At 39.0% G+C, this 26353-nt stretch overlaps 1 protein-coding gene across 1 annotated transcript in view; it reads left to right on the forward strand.

Annotated features, from left to right (window-relative positions):
• Positions 1-26353, forward strand: part of LOC117519909 (CCR4-NOT transcription complex subunit 6) — an 89882-nt gene that overhangs the window by 25837 nt on the left and 37692 nt on the right. The window contains exons 4-10 of the mRNA XM_034181182.1: positions 3547-3632; positions 3721-3825; positions 6126-6194; positions 8170-8327; positions 10151-10305; positions 21775-21929; positions 22688-22921. Coding sequence (XP_034037073.1) covers positions 3547-3632; positions 3721-3825; positions 6126-6194; positions 8170-8327; positions 10151-10305; positions 21775-21929; positions 22688-22921 — 962 coding nt within the window. The remainder of the gene's footprint in view (positions 1-3546; positions 3633-3720; positions 3826-6125; positions 6195-8169; positions 8328-10150; positions 10306-21774; positions 21930-22687; positions 22922-26353) is intronic.

The following is a 26353-nucleotide window of genomic DNA, read 5'->3' on the forward strand; positions in this document are numbered from 1 at the left end:
GTGACCATCGGGTTCTTGGTCACCTCCCTGACTAATGCCCTTCTCCTGAGATCACTCAGTTTAGACAGGCGACCAGCTCTAGGAAGAGTCCTGGTGGAGCTGACCCTCTTCCATTTATGGATGATGGAGGCCGCTGTGCTCATTGGGACCTTCAAAGCAGCACCGAAACATTTCTCAAGAGACAATCTCTCGGAGGTCTGCAGAGAGGTGTGTGTTTCCAAATCATGTCTAAGCAACTGAATTTACTCCAGATGGACTCCAGTTAAAGATGTAGAAACATCTCAAGGATGATCAGTGGAAACAGGATGCATCTGAGCTCAATTTTGACCTTCATGGCTGTGAATACTTATGTACGTGTGGTTTCTTAGTCTTTGTTTTTTATTTTTAATAACTTTGCCAAAATCCCAAAGAAATCTGCTTTTAAACTCAGATAAAACTGAAGTTATTGTACTTGGCCCCACAAATCTTAGAAACATGGTGTCTAACCAGATCCTTACTCTGGATGGCATTACCCTGACCTCTAGTAATACTGTGAGAAATCTTGGAGTCATTTTTGATCAGGATATGCCATTCAAAACGCATATTAAACAAATATGTAGGACTGCTTTTTTGCATTTACGCAATATCTCTAAAATTAGAAAGGTCTTGTCTCAGAGTGATGCTGAAAAACTAATTCATGCATTTATTTCCTCTAGGCTGGACTATTGTAATTCATTATTATCAGGTTGTCCTAAAAGTTCCCTAAAAAGCCTTCAGTTAATTCAAAATGCTGCAGCTAGAGTACTAACGGGGACTAGAAGGAGAGAGCATATCTCACCCATATTGGCCTCTCTTCATTGGCTTCCTGTTAATTCTAGAATAGAATTTAAAATTCTTCTTCTTACTTATAAGGTTTTGAATAATCAGGTCCCATCTTATCTTAGGGACCTCGTAGTACCATATCACCCCAATAGAGCGCTTCGCTCTCAGACTGCAGGCTTACTTGTAGTTCCTAGGGTTTGTAAGAGTAGAATGGGAGGCAGAGCCTTCAGCTTTCAGGCTCCTCTCCTGTAGAACCAGCTCCCAATTCAGATCAGGGAGACAGACACCCTCTCTGCTTTTAAGATTAGGCTTAAAACTTTCCTTTTTGCTAAAGCTTATAGTTAGGGCTGGATCAGGTGACCCTGAACCATCCCTTAGTTATGCTGTTATAGACGTAGACTGCTGGGGGGTTCCCATGATGCACTGTTTCTTTCACTTTTTGCTCTGTATGCACCACTCTGCATTTAATCATTAGTGATCGATCTCTGCTCCCCTCCACAGCATGTCTTTTTCCTGGTTCTCTCCCTCAGCCCCAACCAGTCCCAGCAGAAGACTGCCCCTCCCTGAGCCTGGTTCTGCTGGAGGTTTCTTCCTGTTAAAAGGGAGTTTTTCCTTCCCACTGTAGCCAAGTGCTTGCTCACAGGGGGTCGTTTTGACCGTTGGGATTTTACATAATTATTGTATGGCCTTGCCTTAAAATATAAGGCGCCTTGGGGCAACTGTTTGTTGTGATTTGGCGCTATATAAAAAAAAATTGATTGATTGAAATTGATTATGGGGTATTAAATGTATGATTTCGTCCATTTTGGAATAAGGCTGTAACATAATAATAAAAAAGTAGAAAAAGTGAAGCACTGTGAAGATGTTCTGGATACACTGTATTACAACCCCAATTCCAGTGAAGTTGGGATGTTGTGTGAAATGTAAATAAAAACAGAATACAATGATTTGAAAAACACTGAAAAACACACTTCAACCTAATACTTGGTCATTTTCAAATGGATGCCTGCAACACATTTAAAAAAAAAAAAAAGCTGGGACAGGGGCAACAAAAGACTGGGAAAGTTGATGAATTCTCAAAGAGCACCTGTTTTGTACATTCCACAGGTGAACAGGTTAATTGCAAACAGGTGTGTGTCATGGTTGGATATAAAAGGAGCATCCACAAAAGGCTCAGCCATTCACAAGCAAAGATGGGACGAGGATCACCCCATGAAAAAATAGTCCAAGAGTTTAAGAACAATGTTTCTCAATGTTCACTTGCAAGGAATTTAGGGATTCTATCATCTACAGTCCATAATATAATCAGAAGATTCAGAGAATCTGGAGAACTTTCTACACGTAAGCGACAAGGCTGAAAACCAACATTGAATGCCCGTGACCTTTGATCCCTCATACGGCACTGCATTAAAAACCGTAAAGGATAAAGGATCTTACGCGTGGGCTCAGGAAACCATTGTCAGTTAACACAGTTCATCGCTACATCTACAAGTGCAAGTTAAAGCTACCATGCAAGCGAAAGCCATACATCAACAGCATCCAGAGATGCCGCCGCCTTCACTAGGCCCAAGCTCATTTGAAATGGACAGATGCAAAGTGAAAAACTGCTGTGGTTTGATGAGTCCAAGGTACATCCAGGTTTTGGAGCAACACATGCTGCCATCCAAGCAATGTCTTTTTCAGGGACGTTCCTGCTTATTTCAGTAAGACAATGCCAAGTCACATTCTGCACATGTTAGAACAGCATGGCTTCATAGTAAAAGAGTGCAGGTACTAGACCGGCCTGCCTGCAGTTCAGACCTGTTGCCATTGAAAATGTGTGACGCATTATGAAGCGCAAAATACGACAACTGAGATCCTGAACTGTTGAACAAGTGAAGTCGTACATCAAGCAAGAATGGGAAAGAATTCCACCTACAAAGCTTCAACAATTAGTGTCCTCAGTTCCCAAACGCTAATTGAGTGTTGTTAGAAAGAAAGGTGATGTAACACAGTGGTAAACATACCACTGTCCCAGCTTTTTTAAAACGTGTTTCAGGCATCCATTTCAAAATGAGCAAATATTTGCACAAAAACACTAAAGTTTATCAGTTTGAACATTAAATATCTTGTGGTGTAGTCAATTGAATATAGGTTGAAGAGGATTTGCAAATCATTATATTCTGTTTTTATTTACATTTTACACAACGTCCCAACTTCATTGGAATTGGGGTTGTAGCAGAAGGAAAACACACGACAAGAAGAATAAAATAATTTGTTGGTTTTGAAACACTACATGATTGGCTGTTCAGTGTGTATCATATCTGCAATCCATCACAGACAAACGTGGGACGTATGTGAAGTGAAGGAGAATGAAATATGATTTTAAAATTTCTTCTGTTGCAGCACTGACTATGACAGTGAGTAATAACAGATGCTTGCTGTTCTTGCTCCATGGTCACAGAGCTCACCGAACGGAGTCAGACTGATGCGCACTATTGATGATCTGTGTGAATAACAGAAGAAGAAGAAGGCCTTTATTATCATTGTACATACATGCAGCAAAATTTGTCCTCTACATTTAACCTACCTTCGGTTAGACACAATCCAACCACTAGGAGCAGAGGGCAGCCACAGTCTGGCGCCCTGGGACCAACTCTGATGACTGAATGGTCCTTAATGTTATTTAGTTTTCAAAAGTAATTTAAAAGCTAGTTTATCAGATGGAAAGGGTTTCTTATTCTGAAAAATTTATTTCCTCCACAGGGAACTACTTTTAAATAACAACCAGTTGCGGGTTCTGCCATTTGAATTGGGGAAATTGTTTCAGTTACAAACACTGGGGTTGAAAGGTAAGTGGCTTTTGGGTGTTTTTATGAACCATTCTGTCCTATTTTTCTGTTGGCAATGATTCAGCCCCTTGTGCTTTTCCTTCACCAGGAAACCCACTTGCACAAGAAATCATGAGCCTCTACCAGGAACCTGATGGCACGCGCCGACTGCTTAACTACTTGCTAGACAATCTGGCAGGGGCTATAAAGCGCAGTGAGTCCTTCTTCACCATGATATTTTAGAGACTACAACAGAAATTTCTAGAAATCATAAAGGGTTTACATAATTTAAAGGGCAAGTCGCACCGAAATCATAACAACTTAGATTTTGGCTGTTGGTAACCATCTGATGATACACAGGGTTTATTTTCTGCATTTCCACACCGGTCTCGATGTTGATGGCATCCGCAACAAACAACGATGGAGACAGCCAAAAACAAAGTACTCTTGAGTACTCATTTTTCCAAGTGTTTCCAACAGCATTTACGTAGATTTGAGTAAAACATCCCAGCGCACTTGAATGGAATGTAGCTGCTAATGTTAAGAACGGAGCTACCAATTAATTGCAGAGTTCAAATAAGTGTGATGTCGTGTTATGATGGCTTGTTTTGAACTGATAAATGTTCATTTTGATGCTGTCATGGTAGAAACAGCAGCCACTCTCCACTGTGAGAAAATGTAAATACACATTCATTTTGAACACAGCCTGTTCAAAGCAGTCTGCTAGAGGCTCAGCTTTGTGCACACTTATGTGTCGTCATCAGTATAACTGTGAAAACTCTAAGAAATACATCTGTGTGATCAGACAGCCTGGAAAAACAGCAGAAAGTTCCGCATGCACGTTCATGGTGGGAGCTATAACGGTGTTAAAACGGACTCCGCACACATCAAGATCCAAAATGTGAAAGACTCTCTCAAAGTAAAATAAAAATAAAGCCTACCAGCTCCACTGAGGAGAACAAAATACAAACGAAAAAAACTGAACAGGGCAATCACCCACTTATAGAATTATTTCCAAGATTAAATATGTAAACTTCACTCCACCAAAGAAGTCTTCACGCATGGATCGCACGCGATCGCCAGCCGGAGAATAATGTCTCATCGTAGCTCTGCCGTCAGCACCTCACAAAGTTCTCTTACGATTCTGGCACGTTAGATAGAACGTATCCTGAGAATAATGTATTCTGACATTTATCCAATATAAGAAGTACATCTGCGTGTTCAGGCAGCCTGTAAAAATGACATTGTGGATGCATTTCACTTATGTTTTCCTTCGGCAGTAAAATAGTATCCTACGACACACACGACAGCATCACCACGACAGACTGAAAAAATGACGAGTTTCGGGGCGAAGTGCGTCCTCTCCTCTCTGTACATTCTATGTAAATCCTAGACATCACTTTTGAATGAAAGCTCAGAAGCTTCCTTATTGGACATACTTTCTGTCCGCTATCGGGATGTTTCTGCTTTTCCTAAAATGTTTGTTGTACACCGAGAAATTTAAAGCAAGACTTTTTCCAGAAATGTACCTGCTCATTCGGCGAGCGAGAGGAATAATTACACTGGTCAACACGATTTTTCTTGCATTGAGTTTTTCAACGAATTTTGGGTAGTATGGGGGTACTGAGTCCGAATCTGGTGTTAATTTTTGCCAGTCACTTTCCGTTGTTGATATGAAAACATATTTCTTATATCAAGCATTGAAGCAAAAGCTGCAGTCTCGCACACCTCTTCAGCGCCATAAACAGCATTGCAGTTCTTTTTCACATTTGTGGTTTAATCCTCTCCCTCCCAACTCTTCTGTACTGTGCTGCACGGTGAAACCGTCTAAGATTGATGATTAAGTTGTGCAAATAGCATTCATCACAGAACCTACTGTGGACAAACTGTATCTGCATGAGTTACCAACCAGTTCCCATTTACGTCAAAATGGGAGCCTTGCTACTGTCAAGACATGAAAGTTGTAAAATTAAAAAAATAATAATAATAATAATAATTTTTCCTCGGAGGAAAACTGCTTTTGAAGCTGCTTGATTGTGCATCCATCAATACAGAACATACAGATTGCAAAAAACGTGATGTGATCTGAGCTCAGATTCATATTCAGGACCCCAAAGTTAGCTTAAATCAGTTCTCAAAGTCCATGCAAGAAAAAAAAAAGTTCAACAGTGTTGCCAATAAAATACATCAGTGACTACTAATTATTATAGTGTGTGCACGGATAGACTTTCAGTAATGAGTACTTTGATGTTGTGTTGTTAACTGGGACATTAAGTAATGTACGACATGTCCTTTAAAAGAATTGCATTTTTCTTACCCTATTTAGATAAATGTCCAATTTGCTAGAAATTATTTGATTGATATTTTTCACATTTATGACATGAACATATAAATTTAGCTCCTATCTAGAACACACAAAATTCCAGTAGATGACTAGATTCTGCCTGAGGTTTAGCTACCTTTTTCGTTTGTTTGTTTTTAGCCTTTACTGAGCCATGTTGTTCTTCTGTTCAGTACCTACAGAGCAACCTCCAGCCCGGTCGTGGATCTCTCTCCAAGAACCAGACCGAACACGGTTGTCAGGTAAAGACTACTTTCATGGAATACAACTTTGGACAAATCACTGATTTATGTTGGGTCTGCTGTGTTCCATGAATATGAAAAATCTGTCTTTTTGTTTTGTGTATTTTATGTACTTTTTTTGGTTTGGGGGGTGGTGGTGGTGGTGGGGGGGGGTAAAATGAGTGATCTGAAAATGTCAATTTGTGCAGCACAAAAAGTAGGATACACAGGCTTGAACTTTAAATCAGAATTGTGTGTGTGTGGGGGGGGGGGGGGGGGGGGGCTGGATGTTTGCAAAACAAACAGCATTTCCCACTGATTGAAAATTGGGGGTTAATTTGTCAACAGTATTGAGTCAAATACAATAACCATTTCACATGAATTGAATTGATTCATGTGTGCTATTTCATGATTTCAATAATAAAGTAGCATTCTTCATATATATTATTTCTTTTAAATTAATGTTCTCTTGATTTCAAAATGAAAACAAATGTCTACAGCACAATCCTAATGAAATAAAATAAGAAACAAGTGTTTTATCCTGTAATTGGAATACCTTTGTGATGAATCCCCCCATTTTATTGATCTTAATTCATATATCTGATATATATATCATATCTTTTGTACTGGGATATCAGGGGTTTTTGTGAGTTGATGGTGTGTGTGTGTGTGTGTATATATATATATATATATATAGATAGATAGATAGATGTGTGTATATATACTCAACAAAAATATAAATGCAACACTTTTGGTTTTGCTCCTATTTTGTATGAGATGAACTCAAAGATCTAAAACTTTTTTCACATACACAATATCACCATTTCCCTCAAATATTGTTCACAAACCAGTCTAAATCTGTGATAGTGAGCACTTCTCCTTTGCTGAGATAATCCATCCCACCTCACAGGTATGCCATATCAAGATGCTGATTAGACACCATGATTAGTGCACAGGTGTGCCTTAGACTGTCCACAATAAAAGGCCACTCAGTTTTGTTTTATTGAGGGGGGATACCAGTCAGTATCTGGTGTGACCACCATTTGCCTCATGCAGTGCAACACATCTCCTTGGCATCATCTGTGAAGAGAACACCTCTCCAACGTGCCAAACGCCAGTGAATGTGAGCATTTACCCACTCAAGTCGGTTATGGCGATGAACTGGAGTCAGGTCGAGACCCCGATGAGGACGACGAGCATGCAGATGAGCTTCCCTGAGACAGTTTCTGACAGTTTGTGCAGAAATTCTTTGGTTATGCAAACCGATTGTTTCAGCAGCTGTCCGAGTGGCTGGTCTCAGACGATCTTGGAGGTGAACATGCTGAATGTGGAGGTCCTGGGCTGGTGTGGTTACACGTGGTCTGCGGTTGTGAGGCTGGTTGGATGTACTGCCAAATTCTCTGAAACGCCTTTGGAGACGGCTTATGGTAGAGAAATGAACATTCAATACACGAGCAACAGCTCTGGTTGACATTCCTGCTGTCAGCATGCCAATTGCACGCTCCCTCAAATCTTGTGACATCTATGGCATTGTGCTGTGTGATAAAACTGCACCTTTGAGTGGCCTTTTATTGTGGACAGTCTAAGGCACACCTGTGCACTAATCATGGTGTCTAATCAGCATCTTGGTATGGCACACCTGTGAGGTGGGATGGATTATCTCAGCAAAGGAGAAGTGCTCACTATCACAGATTTAGACTGGTTTGTGAACAATATTTGAGGGAAATGGTGATATTGTGTATGTGGAAAAAGTTTTAGATCTTTGAGTTCATCTCATACAAAATGGGAGCAAAAACAAAAGTGTTGCGTTTATATTTTTGTTGAGTGTATATATGTATGTACCAAGGGGAGCACTTTTGTAGCTCCATAAGCATTGTTTAGTTTGTGAAAAAACACTGGTTTGTATCATTAATGCAGTGGGAAAGCAAAGATACAATAACTTAGTTTTACGAAAGCAAGCAGCAGCTATAATTATGTTTTCCTTTTCTATTCTCAGCACTGTTCTCTGTGATGTGTTACAATGTGTTGTGTGACAAGTATGCCACACGACAGCTATATGGCTACTGCCCCTCTTGGGCTTTAAACTGGGAGTACAGGAAGAAATCCATCATGCAGGAGATCCTGAGCTGCAATGCAGACATCGTGAGTTTACAGGTAAGAAAACATCATAGCAGGCAGACTGAAATTTTCTCACAATTCAAATGATGTGTTCGTTGAGTTACATTTCAAAATTGCTGTCAGTAAAATACAATGACTTACAAGTACTTTAGGGTGGAATGTGGTGATGGGACTCATATGTTGTAATTCCCTGGGGTAGATATGGTCAGTGCAGTGCGTCAAAGATGCCATACTGTTAAATAGACCTGCCCCTTGAACCATAATGTGTGTTGGTGTCTATTCCCTGTAATAAAAAAGCAAAAAAAACAAAACAAGCAAAACTATGTAATGTAACACTTTTCAAACTTGTTACCTTATAACAGTGATTCTCAACCGTGGTGCCGTGATCGATCGTCAGGGGTGCCGTGGGTATTTTTCATATTCGTGATTACCATGAATTATTTATTTTATCCATAAAGCATAAAACGACTCAGCCTCGCGTGCTGCAGCCTCGCTCTCGTCTTAAGGTGGGACAATAACAAGGAGGCTGACGGCCGATTAAAACAGTGCCGTCTCCTTCAAAAGCCGTCTAAAATGCGGAGCTGTTGGTGTGTGTCAGTGCCTGTGTGTGTGCGCGCGCGGAGTTAACAAGCTGCAGACTGCGAGGGAGGGGGTGGGTGAGGGAGATTCCTGAATGCAGACGCGACACGTTCAGTGTGCAGCGAGCGCGGAGCAGAGAGAGGATTTTAACCCAAGTGAACGTTAACAAAACGGAAACATGAAGCTGCCTTTACTTCTCTCTGAACTTTCTCTAAAGGTGTGATTCTGCCGTTACCGTCCTGTTCACACCATGTGCGCGTCGTATGCTGAATTTATGAGATCATGAGATGAAATAAATGGTCAAATATCTTTAAAAACATATTTAAAAAATGAGAATATATGAATGAACTGAGCCACAAAAAAAAAACAATGTTCAGACGCACAGATCACAAAAAGCAGGTGAGAACTCTGAACTTTAACAGCTGTTATTTTCCAAAGGTATTTATTTGTTCAATCTTGAGCTTAATGCAGTGTTTAAGCACAAAACGTGACTGATGAGGAGAAACAATTTCAGAAATGCAACAGAAACAACCACAAATCAGAAAAAGTTGGGACTGTATGTAAAATGAAGATAAAAATAAAAATGTTGCACCATTCCCAGTTTCTCCACTCACAGAAGCCAAACGTTCTTCCAGAGTTGTGTAATTATACTACAATAGTAGAATATAAAGAAGGGAAAAAAAAGAAAAAAAATAGACAATATATTCATCAATCGCAATTATTTGTCTGACAATTAATCGTCTCCAGAAATTCGTAATCGTGACAGCCCTACTTGAGATCAGAGAGCAAAATGCTTGAGGATTTTCAAAATGCGGTGTTTTCTGTATCGATTTTCTATTGCGATAATTGGGTTTTGCGCAAAACCAGAGGTAATAGCATTATATTATTTTGGTTGGTGGTGTGCCGCAGGATTTTGTAAATACAAAAAGGGTGCCGCGGCTCAAAAAAGGTTGAAAATCACTGCCTTATAAGGTAACACTGTTCTCTATTAAACAGGTTTTTTTTAGTTGACACATTCAGTTCAATTAAGTTGACAAAATTATTCCAAAGCCTATTCCAGGTGGATAATCAAGATAAAGATTATTTTGTTTTTAATGTATAAGCTTGGGTCAGACTATGTAACTTTTGAAGCAGATTATGTATGTTCATCAGGGACTCAAATCTTGACTGTAATTTTAAACAGCCAGTGGGAAATAGGAGATTTAGCTGTAGCCTAAACTTTAGTAGTACTTATTTTATTATTATTGTCCAATGTGACATATACCTGTGGTTGATTGCAGGAAGTTGAGACAGAACAGTTTTTCAACTTCTTCTTACCTGAGCTGAAGGAGCAGGGCTATGATGGATTCTTCAGTCCAAAGTCACGTGCTAGGACCATGTCTGAGTCAGACCGCAAACACGTGGATGGATGTGCAATTTTCTTCAAGACAGAAAAGTATGTACATTTTTTGCTTTTTCTCTGGCTTCTACCTTGTACTAACTTGAAGTATCTGGGTCTTTTAATCATGGCTCAACAGTGACATGTAACTGCGTAGCATAGGTAAATTGGACCCTTGGGCAGGTACTTTTTATATCTGCCTTGCCTGTAGGGGTGCCGGAAAAAATCGATTCACGTCTGAATAGCGATTCTTATTTATTAAGATTCTGAATCGATCCAAAATGTCCAAGAATCGATTTTTAAAAAGCATTTTTTAAACATTTTCTTACTTACTCGCTGCGTGTACTGTTTGTCAGGCAATGGCCTCCGTACTACAGCATCCCCGCGAGGGGAGGATCCGGCATGCTTCAAACATTAGCTTAGTATGGCGGACGAGGGGCTAATTCAGCCAGTGCTGTCTTTGCTGAAGGCAAATGTTTGGGCGCATTTTGGATTTTATTATTTGCTGCGTAAGAAGGAGCTTGACATGACTTATACAGTGTGCAAAATCTGCAAAATGAAAGTCAAACACTTCAGATTCGCAAGCCCACATGCTACGGCATCACCCGGCGCTAAAAGAAGCGACTACTGACCAGCGCTTCGCTAAACTGCCAGCCAACTCAGAATGAGCAGAGCAGATAAGTGAATTTACATCTTTAGAATCACTTGATTAACCTTGTAAAGCTGCATTTTCTTATACATAAACGTTTTTTTAGTAATATGAATGAATGAATGAAAACTGTTTAATTCGAACATTTGATACAACAACAATTACAAGATAGATCAGTAAAGACAACAACAAAAAAGTTCCTATTGTGTACCCAACATGTCCGAAAAGGGGTAGGGTGAAGCATCAGCTTATTTATCCCTACCCCTTCTTCCCCACAACCAGTAATACCCTTTGCCACATATACACATAGATTCCTACACACCTAAACCGATATCAATACATATATATATATATATGTATATATACACACATCAACATACATACACATATACATACACATATACACACATATACATATATATACACATATATATATACACAAACATAAATATACACCTACACATACCTACTTACATACAAAATACTATATATTTACAAGCCGAAGCAAAAAACAAAAACACCCTAACCCCTCATTACCCTTCCTCCTCCCTATACCTAGAAAAAACATATTTTTGTACCGCTGTTTGAACTGGTTCATGCTTGGACATTGCTTGAGCCCCACTCCCAATCTGTTCCACATCCTCACCCCACAGACAGAAATACAGAAACCTTTTAATGTTGTTCGTGCCCACTGATGCTTTAAATTAAATTTCCCCCTCAGACTGTAATCCCCTGATCTGTTAAAAACATATTTTTAATATTTGCTGGAAGTAAATTGTTTATTGCTTTATACACAATTTGTACTGTTTGAAAATGAACCAAGTCTGTGAATTTTAAGAATTTGGATTGTAAAAATAGTGGATTTGTATGATCTCTATAGCCAGTATTATGAATAATTCTTATAGCTCTTTTCTGCATTACTGATAGTGATTGTGTTGTACCTTTATAAGTATTACCCCATACCTCTGCACAGTACTGTAAATATGGTAAAACCAGTGAGCAGTAAAGAATGCGGAGTGAGTTGTGGTCCAGAATATGTTTCGCTTTGTTTAGAACTGAAATGCTTCTTGACAGTTTACTTTGTATATGTTTTATATGAGTCTTCCAGTTTATCTTATCATCTATTATCACCCCCAGAAACTTATTTTCATGTACCCTTTCAATATCTACCCCCTCGACTTGTAACTGAACCTGTATGTCTGTATTACAATAGCCAAATAACATGTATTTTGTTTTACCTAAGTTTAATGATAATTTGTTTCTGTCAAACCATATTTTCAATTTTCCCATTTCTATACTGATCCTCCTCAGTAACTCCTGCAAATCCCCCCCTGAACAAAAAATGCTTGTGTCATCTGCAAATAATACTAATTTTAATATTTTGGAAACATTGACAATATCATTTATATAAATTAGAAACAGTTTTGGACCAAATACTGACCCCTGTGGGACGCCACAAGCATTGTCCAAGCATGATGATGTATATTCCACCAACTTCACAAACTGTTTTCTGTTACTTAAGTAGCTTCTCACCCAGTGCAACACCAACCCCCTAATCCCATACTGTTCAAGTTTATTGATTAATATGTCATGATTCATTATATCAAAAGCCTTTTTAAGGTCTATAAATATTCCAACTGAATGTAATTTGTGGTCTATGGCATTTGTAATCTCCTCAACTGATTCTATTAATGCAAGTGATGTTGAACTATGTGCTCTGAATCCATATTGACTATCAGTAAGTAATTTATGTTTATTTATGAATTTGTCTAATCTATTATTGAATAACTTTTCTAATAATTTGGAAAATTGTGGAAGCAAAGAAACAGGTCTATAATTTGTGAAGTGGTGTCTATCCCCAGTCTTATACAGTGGCACAACCTTAGCTATTTTCATTTGATTGGGAAATTTACCGGTTTAAATGGTAAGTTACAGATGTATGTTAATGGTTCTACAATCCATTCAATGACCTGTTTTACCACCACCATATCAATTTCATTTAAATCGGTAGATGTTTTATATTTACAATTATTCACAATGTCTATAATTTCTTTTCCATCCACTGCTGTGAGGAACATTGAACAGGGATTTCTTTCTATGAGATTATTATCAATCAATCAATCAATTTTTTTATATAGCGCCAAATCACAACAAACAGTTGCCCCAAGGCGCTTTATATTGTAAGGCAAGGCCATACAATAATTATGTAAAACCCCAACGGTCAAAACGACCCCCTGTGAGCAAGCACTTGGCTACAGTGGGAAGGAAAAACTCCCTTTTAACAGGAAGAAACCTCCAGCAGAACCAGGCTCAGGGAGGGGCAGTCTTCTGCTGGGACTGGTTGGGGCTGAGGGAGAGAACCAGGAAAAAGACATGCTGTGGAGGGGAGCAGAGATCGATCACTAATGATTAAATGCAGAGTGGTGCATACAGAGCAAAAAGAGAAAGAAACAGTGCATCATGGGAACCCCCCAGCAGTCTACGTCTATAGCAGCATAACTAAGGGATGGTTCAGGGTCACCTGATCCAGCCCTAACTATAAGCTTTAGCAAAAAGGAAAGTTTTAAGCCTAATCTTAAAAGTAGAGAGGGTGTCTGTCTCCCTGATCTGAATTGGGAGCTGGTTCCACAGGAGAGGAGCCTGAAAGCTGAAGGCTCTGCCTCCCATTCTACTCTTACAAACCCTAGGAACTACAAGTAAGCCTGCAGTCTGAGAGCGAAGCGCTCTATTGGGGTGATATGGTACTACGAGGTCCCTAAGATAAGATGGGACCTGATTATTCAAAACCTTATAAGTAAGAAGAAGAATTTTAAATTCTATTCTAGAATTAACAGGAAGCCAATGAAGAGAGGCCAATATGGGTGAGATATGCTCTCTCCTTCTAGTCCCCGTCAGTACTCTAGCTGCAGCATTTTGAATTAACTGAAGGCTTTTTAGGGAACTTTTAGGACAACCTGATAATAATGAATTACAATAGTCCAGCCTAGAGGAAATAAATGCATGAATTAGTTTTTTAGCATCACTCTGAGACAAGACCTTTCTGATTTTAGAGATATTGCGTAAATGCAAAAAAGCAGTCCTACATATGTGTTTAATATGCGCTTTGAATGACATATCCTGATCAAAAATGACTCCAAGATTTCTCACAGTATTACTAGAGGTCAGGGTAATGCCATCCAGAGTAAGGATCTGGTTAGACACCATGTTTCTAAGATTTGTGGGGCCAAGTACAATAACTTCAGTTTTATCTGAGTTTAAAAGCAGGAAATTAGAGGTCATCCATGTCTTTATGTCTGTAAGACAATCCTGCAGTTTAGCTAATTGGTGTGTGTCCTCTGGCTTCATGGATAGATAAAGCTGGGTATCATCTGCGTAACAATGAAAATTTAAGCAATACCGTCTAATAATACTGCCTAAGGGAAGCATATATAAAGTGAATAAAATTGGTCCTAGCACAGAACCTTGTGGAACTCCATAATTAACTTTAGTCTGTGAAGAAGATTCCCCATTTACATGAACAAATTGTAATCTATTAGACAAATATGATTCAAACCACCGCAGCGCAGTGCCTTTAATACCTATGGCATGCTCTAATCTCTGTAATAAAATTTTATGGTCAACAGTATCAAAAGCAGCACTGAGGTCTAACAGAACAAGCACAGAGATGAGTCCACTGTCCGAGGCCATAAGAAGATCATTTGTAACCTTCACTAATGCTGTTTCTGTACTATGATGAATTCTAAAACCTGACTGAAACTCTTCAAATAGACCATTCCTCTGCAGATGATCAGTTAGCTGTTTTACAACTACCCTTTCAAGAATTTTTGAGAGAAAAGGAAGGTTGGAGATTGGCCTATAATTAGCTAAGATAGCTGGGTCAAGTGATGGCTTTTTAAGTAATGGTTTAATTACTGCCACCTTAAAAGCCTGTGGTACATAGCCAACTAACAAAGATAGATTGATCATATTTAAGATCGAAGCATTAAATAATGGTAGGGCTTCCTTGAGCAGCCTGGTAGGAATGGGGTCTAATAAACATGTTGATGGTTTGGATGAAGTAACTAATGAAAATAACTCAGACAGAACAATCGGAGAGAAAGAGTCTAACCAAATACCGGCATCACTGAAAGCAGCCAAAGATAACGATATGTCTTTGGGATGGTTATGAGTAATTTTTTCTCTAATAGTTAAAATTTTGTTAGCAAAGAAAGTCATGAAGTCATTACTAGTTAAAGTTAATGGAATACTCAGCTCAATAGAGCTCTGACTCTTTGTCAGTCTGGCTACAGTGCTGAAAAGAAACCTGGGGTTGTTCTTATTTTCTTCAATTAGTGATGAGTAGAAAGATGTCCTAGCTTTACGGAGGGCTTTATTATAGAGCAACAGACTCTTTTTCCAGGCTAAGTGAAGATCTTCTAAATTAGTGAGACGCCATTTCCTCTCCAACTTACGGGTTATCTGCTTTAAGCTACGAGTTTGTGAGTTATACCACGGAGTCAGACACTTCTGATTTAAAGCTCTCTTTTTCAGAGGAGCTACAGCATCCAAAGTTGTCTTCAATGAGGATGTAAAACTATTGACGAGGTACTCTATCTCCCTTACAGAGTTTAGGTAGCTACTCTGCACTGTGTTGTTATATGGCATTAGAGAACATAAAGAAGGAATCATATCCTTAAACCTAGTTACAGCGCTTTCTGAAAGACTTCTAGTGTAATGAAACTTATTCCCTACTGCTGGGTAGTCCATCAGAGTAAATGTAAATGTTATTAAGAAATGATCAGACAGAAGGGAGTTTTCAGGGAATACTGTTAAGTCTTCTATTTCCATACCATAAGTCAGAACAAGATCTAAGATATGATTAAAGTGGTGGGTGGACTCATTTACTTTTTGAGCAAAGCCAATAGAGTCTAATAATAGATTAAATGCAGTGTTGAGGCTGTCATTCTCAGCATCTGTGTGGATGTTAAAATCGCCCACTATAATTATCTTATCTGAGCTAAGCACTAAGTCAGACAAAAGGTCTGAAAATTCACAGAGAAACTCACAGTAACGACCAGGTGGACGATAGATAATAACAAATAAAACTGGTTTTTGGGACTTCCAATTTGGATGGACAAGACTAAGAGACAAGCTTTCAAATGAATTAAAGCTCTGTCTGGGTTTTTGATTAATTAATAAGCTGGAATGGAAGATTGCTGCTAATCCTCCGCCCCGGCCCGTGCTACGAGCATTCTGACAGTTAGTGTGACTCGGGGGTGTTGACTCATTTAAACTAACATATTCATCCTGCTGTAACCAGGTTTCTGTTAGGCAGAATAAATCAATATGTTGATCAATTATTATATCATTTACCAACAGGGACTTAGAAGAGAGAGACCTAATGTTTAATAGACCACATTTAACTGTTTTAGTCTGTGGTGCAGTTGAAGGTGCTATATTATTTTTTCTTTTTGAATTTTTATGCTTAAATAGATTTTTGCTGGTTATTGGTAGTCTGGGAGCAGGCACCGTCTCTACGGGGATGGGGTAATGAGGGGATGGCAGGGGGAGAGAAGCTGCAGAGAGGTGTGTAAGACTACAACTCTATTGTAGGATTATCCCAATCCTCAGGTTGGGAATCAGGAATTTTTTCTGCCAAGCTTGGGCCAATATTTACAAAAAAATTATTAAAACCGTTGACTACCTCATCCTTATTTTCCTTCTTGACATTATTATCAATGAAATGCTGAGGGTAACTCTGTTTTTTATTACCATTTTTGATAATGCTATTTAATATATCCCATATTCCTTTAATATTGTTTTTGTTATTATATAATATGTTACTATAATATTCCTTCCTACATACCCGTATAATATTAGTTAATCTATTTTTGTATTTCTTATATCTATTTTCTGCCTCTTTAGTCTTTAGTTTTATGAATTCTCTATACAGTGTATTTTTCTTATTACATGCATTTCGTAACCCTTTCGTCATCCATGGTCGAGCTTGGATTTTTTGTTTTCTGTGGTCTTGTTTAATTGGACAATTTTTATCATATAATGATGTAAATATTTGTAAAAAAGTTTCATATGCACTATCAACATCACTTTCACTGTATACCTTTTCCCAGTTTTGCTCCTGTAAATCCTTCTTTAGTGTGTTCATGTTTTCCTCTGTCCGCACTCGCCTGTATTTTATTTTCTTCTCTGGCTGATTCCGCCGATGGTTTCTATTATAAACGATGAAAACTGGTAGATGATCACTAATGTCATTGATTAATAATCCACTCACAGTGTTATTCTCAATATCATTGCTGAATATATTATCAATTAAGGTAGCACTATGGGATGTAATTCTGCTTGGCCTGGTGATTTTTGGATATAAACTCATACTGTACATTATACTGATAAATTCATCTGTTATTTTATGCTAATTTGGATTGAGCAGATCAATATTTAAGTCACCACAAATGAACACAGTTTTTTGATTAGTTTTTGAGAACATTTTTCCCATACAGTCAGTGAATGTTTCAATACAAGATCCTGGTGCTCTATATATACAGCTGACTAATACATTTTTGCTTTTTTCTTCACATATTTCAATAGTTATACATTCTAATAAGTTATCAATCACAGTTGTCATATTGTCTACTATTTTATAATCCATGTTCTTATCCACATACACAGCCACTCCTCCTCCACTCTTATTCTTTGTTTACACAATTAAATTCATATCCATCCAGTTCAAAATCCATTCCTTTATCTTCATTGATCCATGTTTCTGATATAGCAATATAACTATTTCTCAGAGCTCTTTGAATCGAAAATCGATTCTGAATTGAATAGTCACCCAAAGAATCGCAATTGAGTTGAATCGTGAGTTGTTGTACGATTCACATCCCTACTTGCCTGTCAGGAAGTTAAGTCTGGAGATCACAGTTTTTATGTGTGTGAACGATGACATTTGAGTTGTCCAAACTACAAAACGACAGGTCTGTCTGGCTGTATGTGTCTTTCTTTTGCTGTTCCACTGTATGGGCATCTTGGTGTTTATGACTGATACCGCGTTCACACTGGGCGCGACGCAAGCGACGGCAGCGACAGGTTGCCACGTAATCCCTATGGAAGGACGCGTTGTGGCGCCACAAAAGTTCAAGCCACACGTCGCGATGGATGCGAATGAAGCAATTTTGAGCGATTGGCGCATTTGTGGCGCAATGTCACGTCGCCCTCCTCCCCAAGTTGAAAAATCAGAACTTTTTCATCTTGTCACGCCGCAATGACCAATCAGGGACTGGATATGTAGTGACATGGAGATGTCTGGAATTTATACTTGATGTGGACATGTCCTGTGTCTGGCAGCCAGCCTGTAAGCAGGATATATGTCCCTTTTGTCCTTTATTTCACAATTATGACAGAGTTTGAGGGGAGAGCGAGCAGCAGCACCGCAGCAGCTATTTTTTTTCTTGTGCGCGTGCGAACGAATTGTCCGTGAAGATAATTTTATTAACTACACAGATGTATAATAAAACAAATGGTGACTGGTTTATAACGCAGTGATGACAGAGTTTGAGGGGAGAGAGAGAGTGAGGAACCAAGTGGCAGCCACTTTTTTTTTTTTTCTTTGTTTACATCTGCGCGCGCGAACGAATCGTCCATGAAGATCATTTTATTAACTACACAGATGCATAATAAAACAAATGGTGACTGGTTTATAACACAATGATGACAGAGTTTGAGGGGAGAGAGAGTCAGGAACCACAGGGGCAGCCGTTTTTTTTTTTTTTTTTTCCTTCTTCTTCTTCTTCTTCTTCTTCTTCTTTGTTCGTATGTGTGCGCGCGAACGGGACAGGAGGTCCTTAAACTGGGTCCTGGAGAAGCAGAATTACCGCTGAAAGCCGCCGTCATCCAGACGCAGCTCCTGCAGCAAATGATGAAACTCCCCGAATTGGGAACGTCTCATGAGGATATTGTGAACCCAGCGATGGTTTGTTGGCTTTCCACAATAAATACAGCACAGCAACTCGCTCCATGTGATCAAGGTCCACCATGTTGACTCGACGTCGAGCGGAATGGAATCTCCTCCTATTTGATGATCCAGGCGAATTGTCGCAGCAAAAGTTTCCGCCCAAGCAGAGCGACACACCGGGCGATGGTGGCGCGTCCATCGCCAGGCGAAGGAAGCGCATTTGTGGCGTTGCATCGCATGCGGTGTGAACGCGGCATTAGACAAAAACTCTTTGTGAAGATGCACCTCTCTGTTCATCTGTAGGGTTTTAAAAGATAGAGGATGGAATATCTACATGACTCAGATTTTTGCAGTATCCTGTTCAAAAGTGAATCAGAGTGATGCTTCTTGTTCTTACAAATTAATGGCTGTGATCATGCTGACCTGAGCTTGGGCAGAAAACGTCACATTTAACTATTTTTTCAGTGTACATAACTTGTGGATTTATAGCAGGAGTTTGAAGTTTACATTTATCTGTTTTAAGATCAAGACTAGCACATTGCCTGTGGGGATGCACAGGTTCTAGATTGAGCAATGTTTATAAAATAAGTAGCTGACATTTTTCAAGGGCGATAATAAATTATGCAGAGTTTCTATAATGAGTTGGAATGGTGTGTGAGTCCAGAATGTTTTTAGAACTGTGGACCCTAGACCTCAACAGTTTTAGAGCAAGTACTCAACCCTTTTATTTCCAGTTAATTAGCCATGTAATTTTTTTTATGTTAATTTACTGTCTTAATGCATTTATAAATTGTTTAGGTTCTTGTTATCATGAACACACTTATTATCATCATCATCATCAATATTTTATTTTATTATTACTTAAATTTTGCCATTTGATTTTTAAATGGACCACAATGGAAATAAGTGTTTTCACTTTCTTGTGTCATCCATGTATTTTTAAAGGACATGTCACACCAAAATCATAAGACTTAAGATTTAGACTTAGTGAGCATCCGATGATAAAAAAAAACAAGAAAAACTATGTAATCTAACACAAAACAAATGACGAGCCAGAGCTTTTGTCTTTATGCACCCTCCCAGCTGTTGCAAAAAGTGTTTCACACACAACAACACAGACTGTGGCAGAAGACATCAAACGCAAGACACTTATCTCTCATGATCACAACATAACTCTTCACCAAACTAACTACAGTACTTGAACTATAAAAACACAACAAATCTATAACACCACCAACACTGCTAAACTAACATGTACTACAATAATAGTAATAAAAAAACCTGAACTCCCATAATGCATTGCAGCAGCAATCAATGGTGTGTCTACTTTAAAGACAGCGTGTACATGCAAATCTTTACTTTTTTTTTAAGTGAAAAGACACTTATTTATGGAGTTAAATTTGTCTTAATACCTGCAAATGCACAGAGGGTGATCTACTAATAGGGTGATCTAATAGCCCTTGATTTGCACTTACCTGTTTTGCAATACACAAATGTCCGTTTTATAACTTGTGTGTGTTTTAACAAATAAATGTGTATTTATAAATATGTAATTTTTTTTCATTTGTTAAAAAAAAGGCATTTGCAAAAATGAAAATTTTGTGAAGTGCGATTCATTTGTGGATCACCGATCACATGCATTCATTGCTTTGCTTACTTACGCAATATTGAGACATTCTGAGTGCAAAATGCATTTGAGATTCACAAATATGTTGGTCGCTATTCACAATCCCATACATGGCTAAGAAATACATCTGTGTGATCAGACAGCCGGAAAAACAGCAGAGAGGTTCACTTGCGCGTTCATGGCAGAGTTACTGTTAATGTCGATAAACTGTCCCGAATTCTTCTTATTATTTATTTGTTTGTTTGTTTGTTTGTTTGTGAAACTCAAGGGGGAAAAAAAGAATCAATTTCACTCATGGTTTCATTGGTTTAAACAAAACTAATTCCGGACAGTTCATGGACATTAATGGCAACTATGCCATGAACATGCACCTGAACCTTTCCGCTGTTTATCCGGCTGTCTGATCACACAAATGTATTGCTTAGATTTTTCACAGTTACATCGACGATAACACATAAGTGTGCACAAAGCTGAACCTCCAGCATACTGTTTTTAACAGGCTGCCTTCATAATGAACATCCACACGCACTAAATCGTCACACAGTGGGGAGCGGCTGCTGCTTTTACCATGACTGCATCAAAATGAACAGTTATCACTTCAAAATGAGTCATCATAACATGACATCACACTTATTCAAACTTTGGAATTCATCTGTGGCTCCGTTTTTAACGTTAGCAGCTACATTCCATTCAAGCATGCTGGGACGTTTTACTCAAAGCCACGTAAATGCTATTGAAAACTCTCTCAGAAAAATGACTACTCACAAGCACTTTCAACAGTCTCTGTAGCTGTTTGTTGTGAATACCATATACTTAGAGACTGGTTACGGAAGTGCACAAAGTAATCCCGGTGTGTCATCAGATGATCACTAACAGCCTAAATCTAAGTTGTTATGATTTCGGTACGACATGTCCTTTAAACATCTTTATAACTATTATCAGTGAATGTGATGCTTAAATTTCAAAATTTGCATCACCATATGTGAGCTGAACTGGTGAATTTGTACAAAAGTATGTGCACCTAGCAGTTCCTTTTTATCTGACTGGTGTGGGGGGGGGCAACCATTCTGGAAGAGCTAAACAACCACGTGCACCATAAACTTTAATTTATTAAAAATCACAGATCAAATTGAAATGTTGGTGGGGAAACGATGCCAATATAGTTCAGCAATTGTCTGTGTTACAAAGTGACATATTATGTCTAGTGGGCCCCTACCTAGTGATGACTTATTGAGATGTAATGTTTTTGCAGTACACCATGAATCATATGGTCGTTTTCTTTGATTCTTCTCTTCACTTCAGGTTCAGTGTGGTGCAGAAGCACACAGTGGAGTTCAACCAGCTGGCCATGGCGAACTCCGAGGGCTCAGAGGCGATGCTGAACAGGGTGATGACAAAGGACAACATAGGGGTAGCTGTCCTGCTTGAAGTCTGCAAAGAGATGATGGAGGTCTCCTGTGAGTTGACACACTGTTGGAGTAGTTTCTTCTGCTACACTAAAATTAGATTTTGGTGTTTTTAACAGCAACCTGCTGCTGTTAATCTTCAGTGTGAGCAAATTGCATGAAATATGGTAAGTTTTCTGGGGGAGGTCCCCCAGACCCCTCACTGGGTGCTGTTAGTCCCCCTGTATCATGAAAATGTATTCTTTTTTTTTTTTTTTTTCATATAAATTGAGAAAGCTTTAAAATCCTCTCTGTCCAGGCTGGCTGGTTTTAATCTGTGAAGGACCCTCCACAATTTGTGAACAGGCACATTTATTTATTTTTAATAACTTAATTCACATTGACAAAATGAAAGTGTAGGCGAAAGGGAGAGTCTTAGCCATTGGCCAGTGTATCATTGGCTTCTTTTCCCAGTCACTGCATTGCCTTTGTGAAGTATTCAGATTTTCAAATTGAAGTTCTTGAAAAAATGCACAGTCCTTAGAGAAAAATGCTGTGTGCATTTTTTTTTGTTTTGTTTTGTTTTTTTGTTTTTTCCATTTGTTTGCTTTCTTTTCTTCTCTCAACCTTCACACATGTTCTGTTCTCATTTGGAGCAATTGAAAAAAGACCGCTGCTCAAATGAGGAAAAGTTGCTATATGGAAACATGCTCTTGGAGTCCCCCCCCCCCCCCCCCCCCCCCCCACACACACACACACACACACACACACTACACACAACATACACACTATTGATTTGTTACTTTTACGTCTGTATTTTCCCCATTCAGCGGGAAAGTCACTCCACGGGATGGAGAAGCAGCTGCTGCTTGTCGCCAATGCCCACATGCACTGGGATCCAGAGTATTCTGATGTAAAGCTGGTCCAGACCATGATGTTCTTGTCAGAGGTGAAGAATATCGTGGACAAGGCAACACGCAGCCTCAAGTTGTCCTCTGTTTCTGGTGAAACGAATGCCATTCCATTGGTGCTGTGCGCTGACCTCAACTCTTTGCCTGATTCTGGTAAGTTATAAAAGGTCACTTGGATTAGCTGTGTTCTCATAGCAAGTTTGTTTAATAATTTTACTGTACATGCACTAGTGATACCGCACCAACAATACCTTTAAGCTGACGGGTAGAACAGCGGTTGTAACGTGTGCCTATGTGTGGGATGAGGACACAAGGAGTCACAATGATGACTCATAATGAGGCATTAAAGGAGCCAGTCACACCAGCTCCCCGTCTCACCAAGTAAAATTTCAGAATGAAGATATCTGAAATTGCTGCTATGATGTAATTACTGGACTGTGTAAGCAAAATAAAGCCACACGGGATAGAACAGAAACATTTGCATGGTGCTTTTGTGTAAAACTACATGTGCCTTTTGCATAGGGATGGGTATAGAGAACCGGTTCCTTTCAGGTATCGTTAAGAAATGATTCGATCCACCGACATCAATAAGCTTTGTGCTTAACGATTCTGTTATCAGTCCTTCAGAGTGGCCGTTGTTTTGGCGGGTGTTTGTCAGGAAAATGATCATTTCTCTACATTGATTACAGACCCTGCAGCGGGTCCGTAATCAACTTTTCTGCAGCGCGGCTTTGCTTTGAACCTTGAACCAATTGAAGCAGTGGTTCGCAGATTGAAACAATGCTTCGATCTATTGCTTCGTTTATTCTTTCTTTCTTTCGCTTAATTTTCCCCCGCTAAAACCCTAAAGAGCATACTTCTGTGAGTATTATTTACCTTTTCTATGTTAAACCGACCTGTTATGGTCTTCTGAAACAGTTGATCCCCTAAAAACGGGAGCGATGCTAGCGCGTTAGCATGTCTATGGCATTTTCAATGATAAAGTTAGCATTAAGCTGTTGCAGCTGTCATCACGTTCAGGTGCATTTGTTTTCAAATTGTAATATTTCTTAAATTTATTTTTGTTTATATACGTGGTCTGTTAGAAAAGTATCCGACCTTTTAATTTTTTTCAAAAACCATATGGATTTGAATCACGTGTGATTGCATCAGCCAAGTTTGAACCTTTGTGCGCATGCGTGAGTTTTTTCACGTCTGTCGGTTGCGTCATTCGCCTGTGAGCAGGCTTTGTGTAAGCACTGGTCCACCCCTCTCGTCGTTTTTTATTGCGAATAAATGTCTGAACGATTTGGAGCTTTGCTGCATCAATTTTTTTCCAGAAACTGTGAGAGACCTCCAGGTGGACACCGTTCGGAAAATTAATATGGCTTTCAAGGACAATTTTATGGGGATTACACAGATTAAGGAGTGATCCAGACGGTTTAAAGACCGCCCACAACTGCTGAGAGCGCGCCGCGCTCCGAGCCCCGATGGACAGGCTCAAACCCCGCTGAAACAACCAGATCATTTCCAACGTGAAGGCTTTGTTGATCCGGGACGTCATCTGACTTTCACAAAAAGGCAGAAGGCGTGGACATCAGCACTATTTCGGCACATTCCACTGTTACAGGAGTTTTTTTCATGGAAAGAAAAGCGGAGGGACGCGCCACGGAGCCGTTCATTACGCGGCACAAAACCACCTCCGTGTTGGTCTCACAGGACGGCTTTCAGGTGAATTTCAGACGGCTGTCGGTTGCTTTTCAGTCGTGTGATTATCCGAGAAATTGAGCATGAGCTGGACATGCCCCAACATGTCCTGTGAGGCTTCATCACGGCGTTGCTTTGCGCCATGCGGCTCCACCGCGACGCGCGGAACTGCTCCGCACGTCTGTCTCAATGTGCCGAAAAAGTGCTGATGTCCACGTCTTTTCACAATTCCTGTGCTAGTCAGATGACATACCGGATCATGACAGCGTCCAGTTTAGAAATGAACGGCACATTCCACTGTTACAGGAGTTTTTGTCATGGAAAGAGGAGCGGAGTTCCACGCGTCATAGGTTCAAGCTTGGCTGATGCAGTCACACGTGATTCAAATCCATATGGTTTTTGAAAAAAATAAAAAGGTCGGATACTATTCTAACAGACCTCATATTAATAATCTAATGATTATTATATACAATTTTAGAGAAAGAGACAAAAATAACCTGAATAGAAACACAACAGAAAATATAAAAGCAACTAACAATGAACATAAATAAATAAATACATACAGATAAATAAATACATACAGGAAACAGAAGTGTTTCCTGTGAACACCTAGTGACTCTTACAGCTCCATTTCATCCCTGTCTTATTTAAGTTTAATGAGAGTTTGTTTCGGTCAAACCATATTTTCAATTTGTTAATTTCTTCATTGATTTCCTCCAGAACTATCTGCCAAGCTGGAACACTGCTGCATCCTAGTAAGAGCAGAATACTACTGGAATGAATGTGAATAAGGAAAGTTTTTTTTTTTCTCACTCCAGTTTATCGTCTGGAATAGTCCCAGATTGCATTTCAGAGCTTCTAGAATTGGGACTCCTGTCTTGTTGCGAGACAGAAACAAGAATCGTCTTCTATTCTGTTCACACAGCTCCAAACGTTGCGCGGCTCTCTGACGAGTCAAGTTAGAACGATAGAATCAAGTCTGAATTAATAACTTCAAAGCGAAACACCATTTTGTTGATGTTTATTTATGTCCAGAGATCAAGGATACAGTGACCAATTTCATATTCATTTACTTTAAGACTCAAAGAAATACATAGAAAACCTGTAAAGCCTACTTTTAGTACAAAATTCACGACGTATCGATAAGGGAATCAATAAGGAATTGGATCGATAAGAATCAATAATGGCATCGATAAAATCTTATCAATACTCATCCCTACTTTTGCATGGAGTTAAGATTGTACTTTTTCTTCTGGTGTTTTATGGAGGTTCAGCACTGCCCTCTTAAACTGCAGCCAGTATCCAAGTCCTGTCTTGTTTCACTTGTCTTTGTTCTTTCACAGCTTCACAAGCAGCAGAAACTGAGTTGCTTTAGACGAATATTGTGTTTCTCCTGCGGGAGGGGTGTAACAGTTGAGCCACTTTCAATAACTTTTAGCCATCTTTAATATCTGTTGCAGCCCATGATGAATTTGCTTTTGTAGCGTAATACAACCCCTGGAAAAAATTATGGAATCACCAGCCTCAGAGGATGTTCATTCAGTTGTTTAATTTTGTAGAAACAAAGCAGATCACAGACATGACACAAAACTAAAGTCATTTCAAATGGCAACTTTCTGGCTTTAAGAAACACTATAAGAAATCAAGAAAAAAAGATTGTGGCAGTCAGTATATATGTGTATATATATATATATATATATATATATATGTGTATATATATATATATATGTGTATATATATATATATATATGTGTATATATATATATATATGTGTATATGTATGTATATATATGTGTATATGTATGTATATATGTGTATATGTGTGTGTATATATGTGTATATGTGTGTGTATATATGTGTGTGTATATATGTGTGTGTATATGTGTGTGTATATATGTG

The sequence above is a fragment of the Thalassophryne amazonica genome, chromosome 11, assembly GCF_902500255.1.
Source record: "Thalassophryne amazonica chromosome 11, fThaAma1.1, whole genome shotgun sequence".
NCBI classification, from domain to species: domain Eukaryota; kingdom Metazoa; phylum Chordata; class Actinopteri; order Batrachoidiformes; family Batrachoididae; genus Thalassophryne; species Thalassophryne amazonica.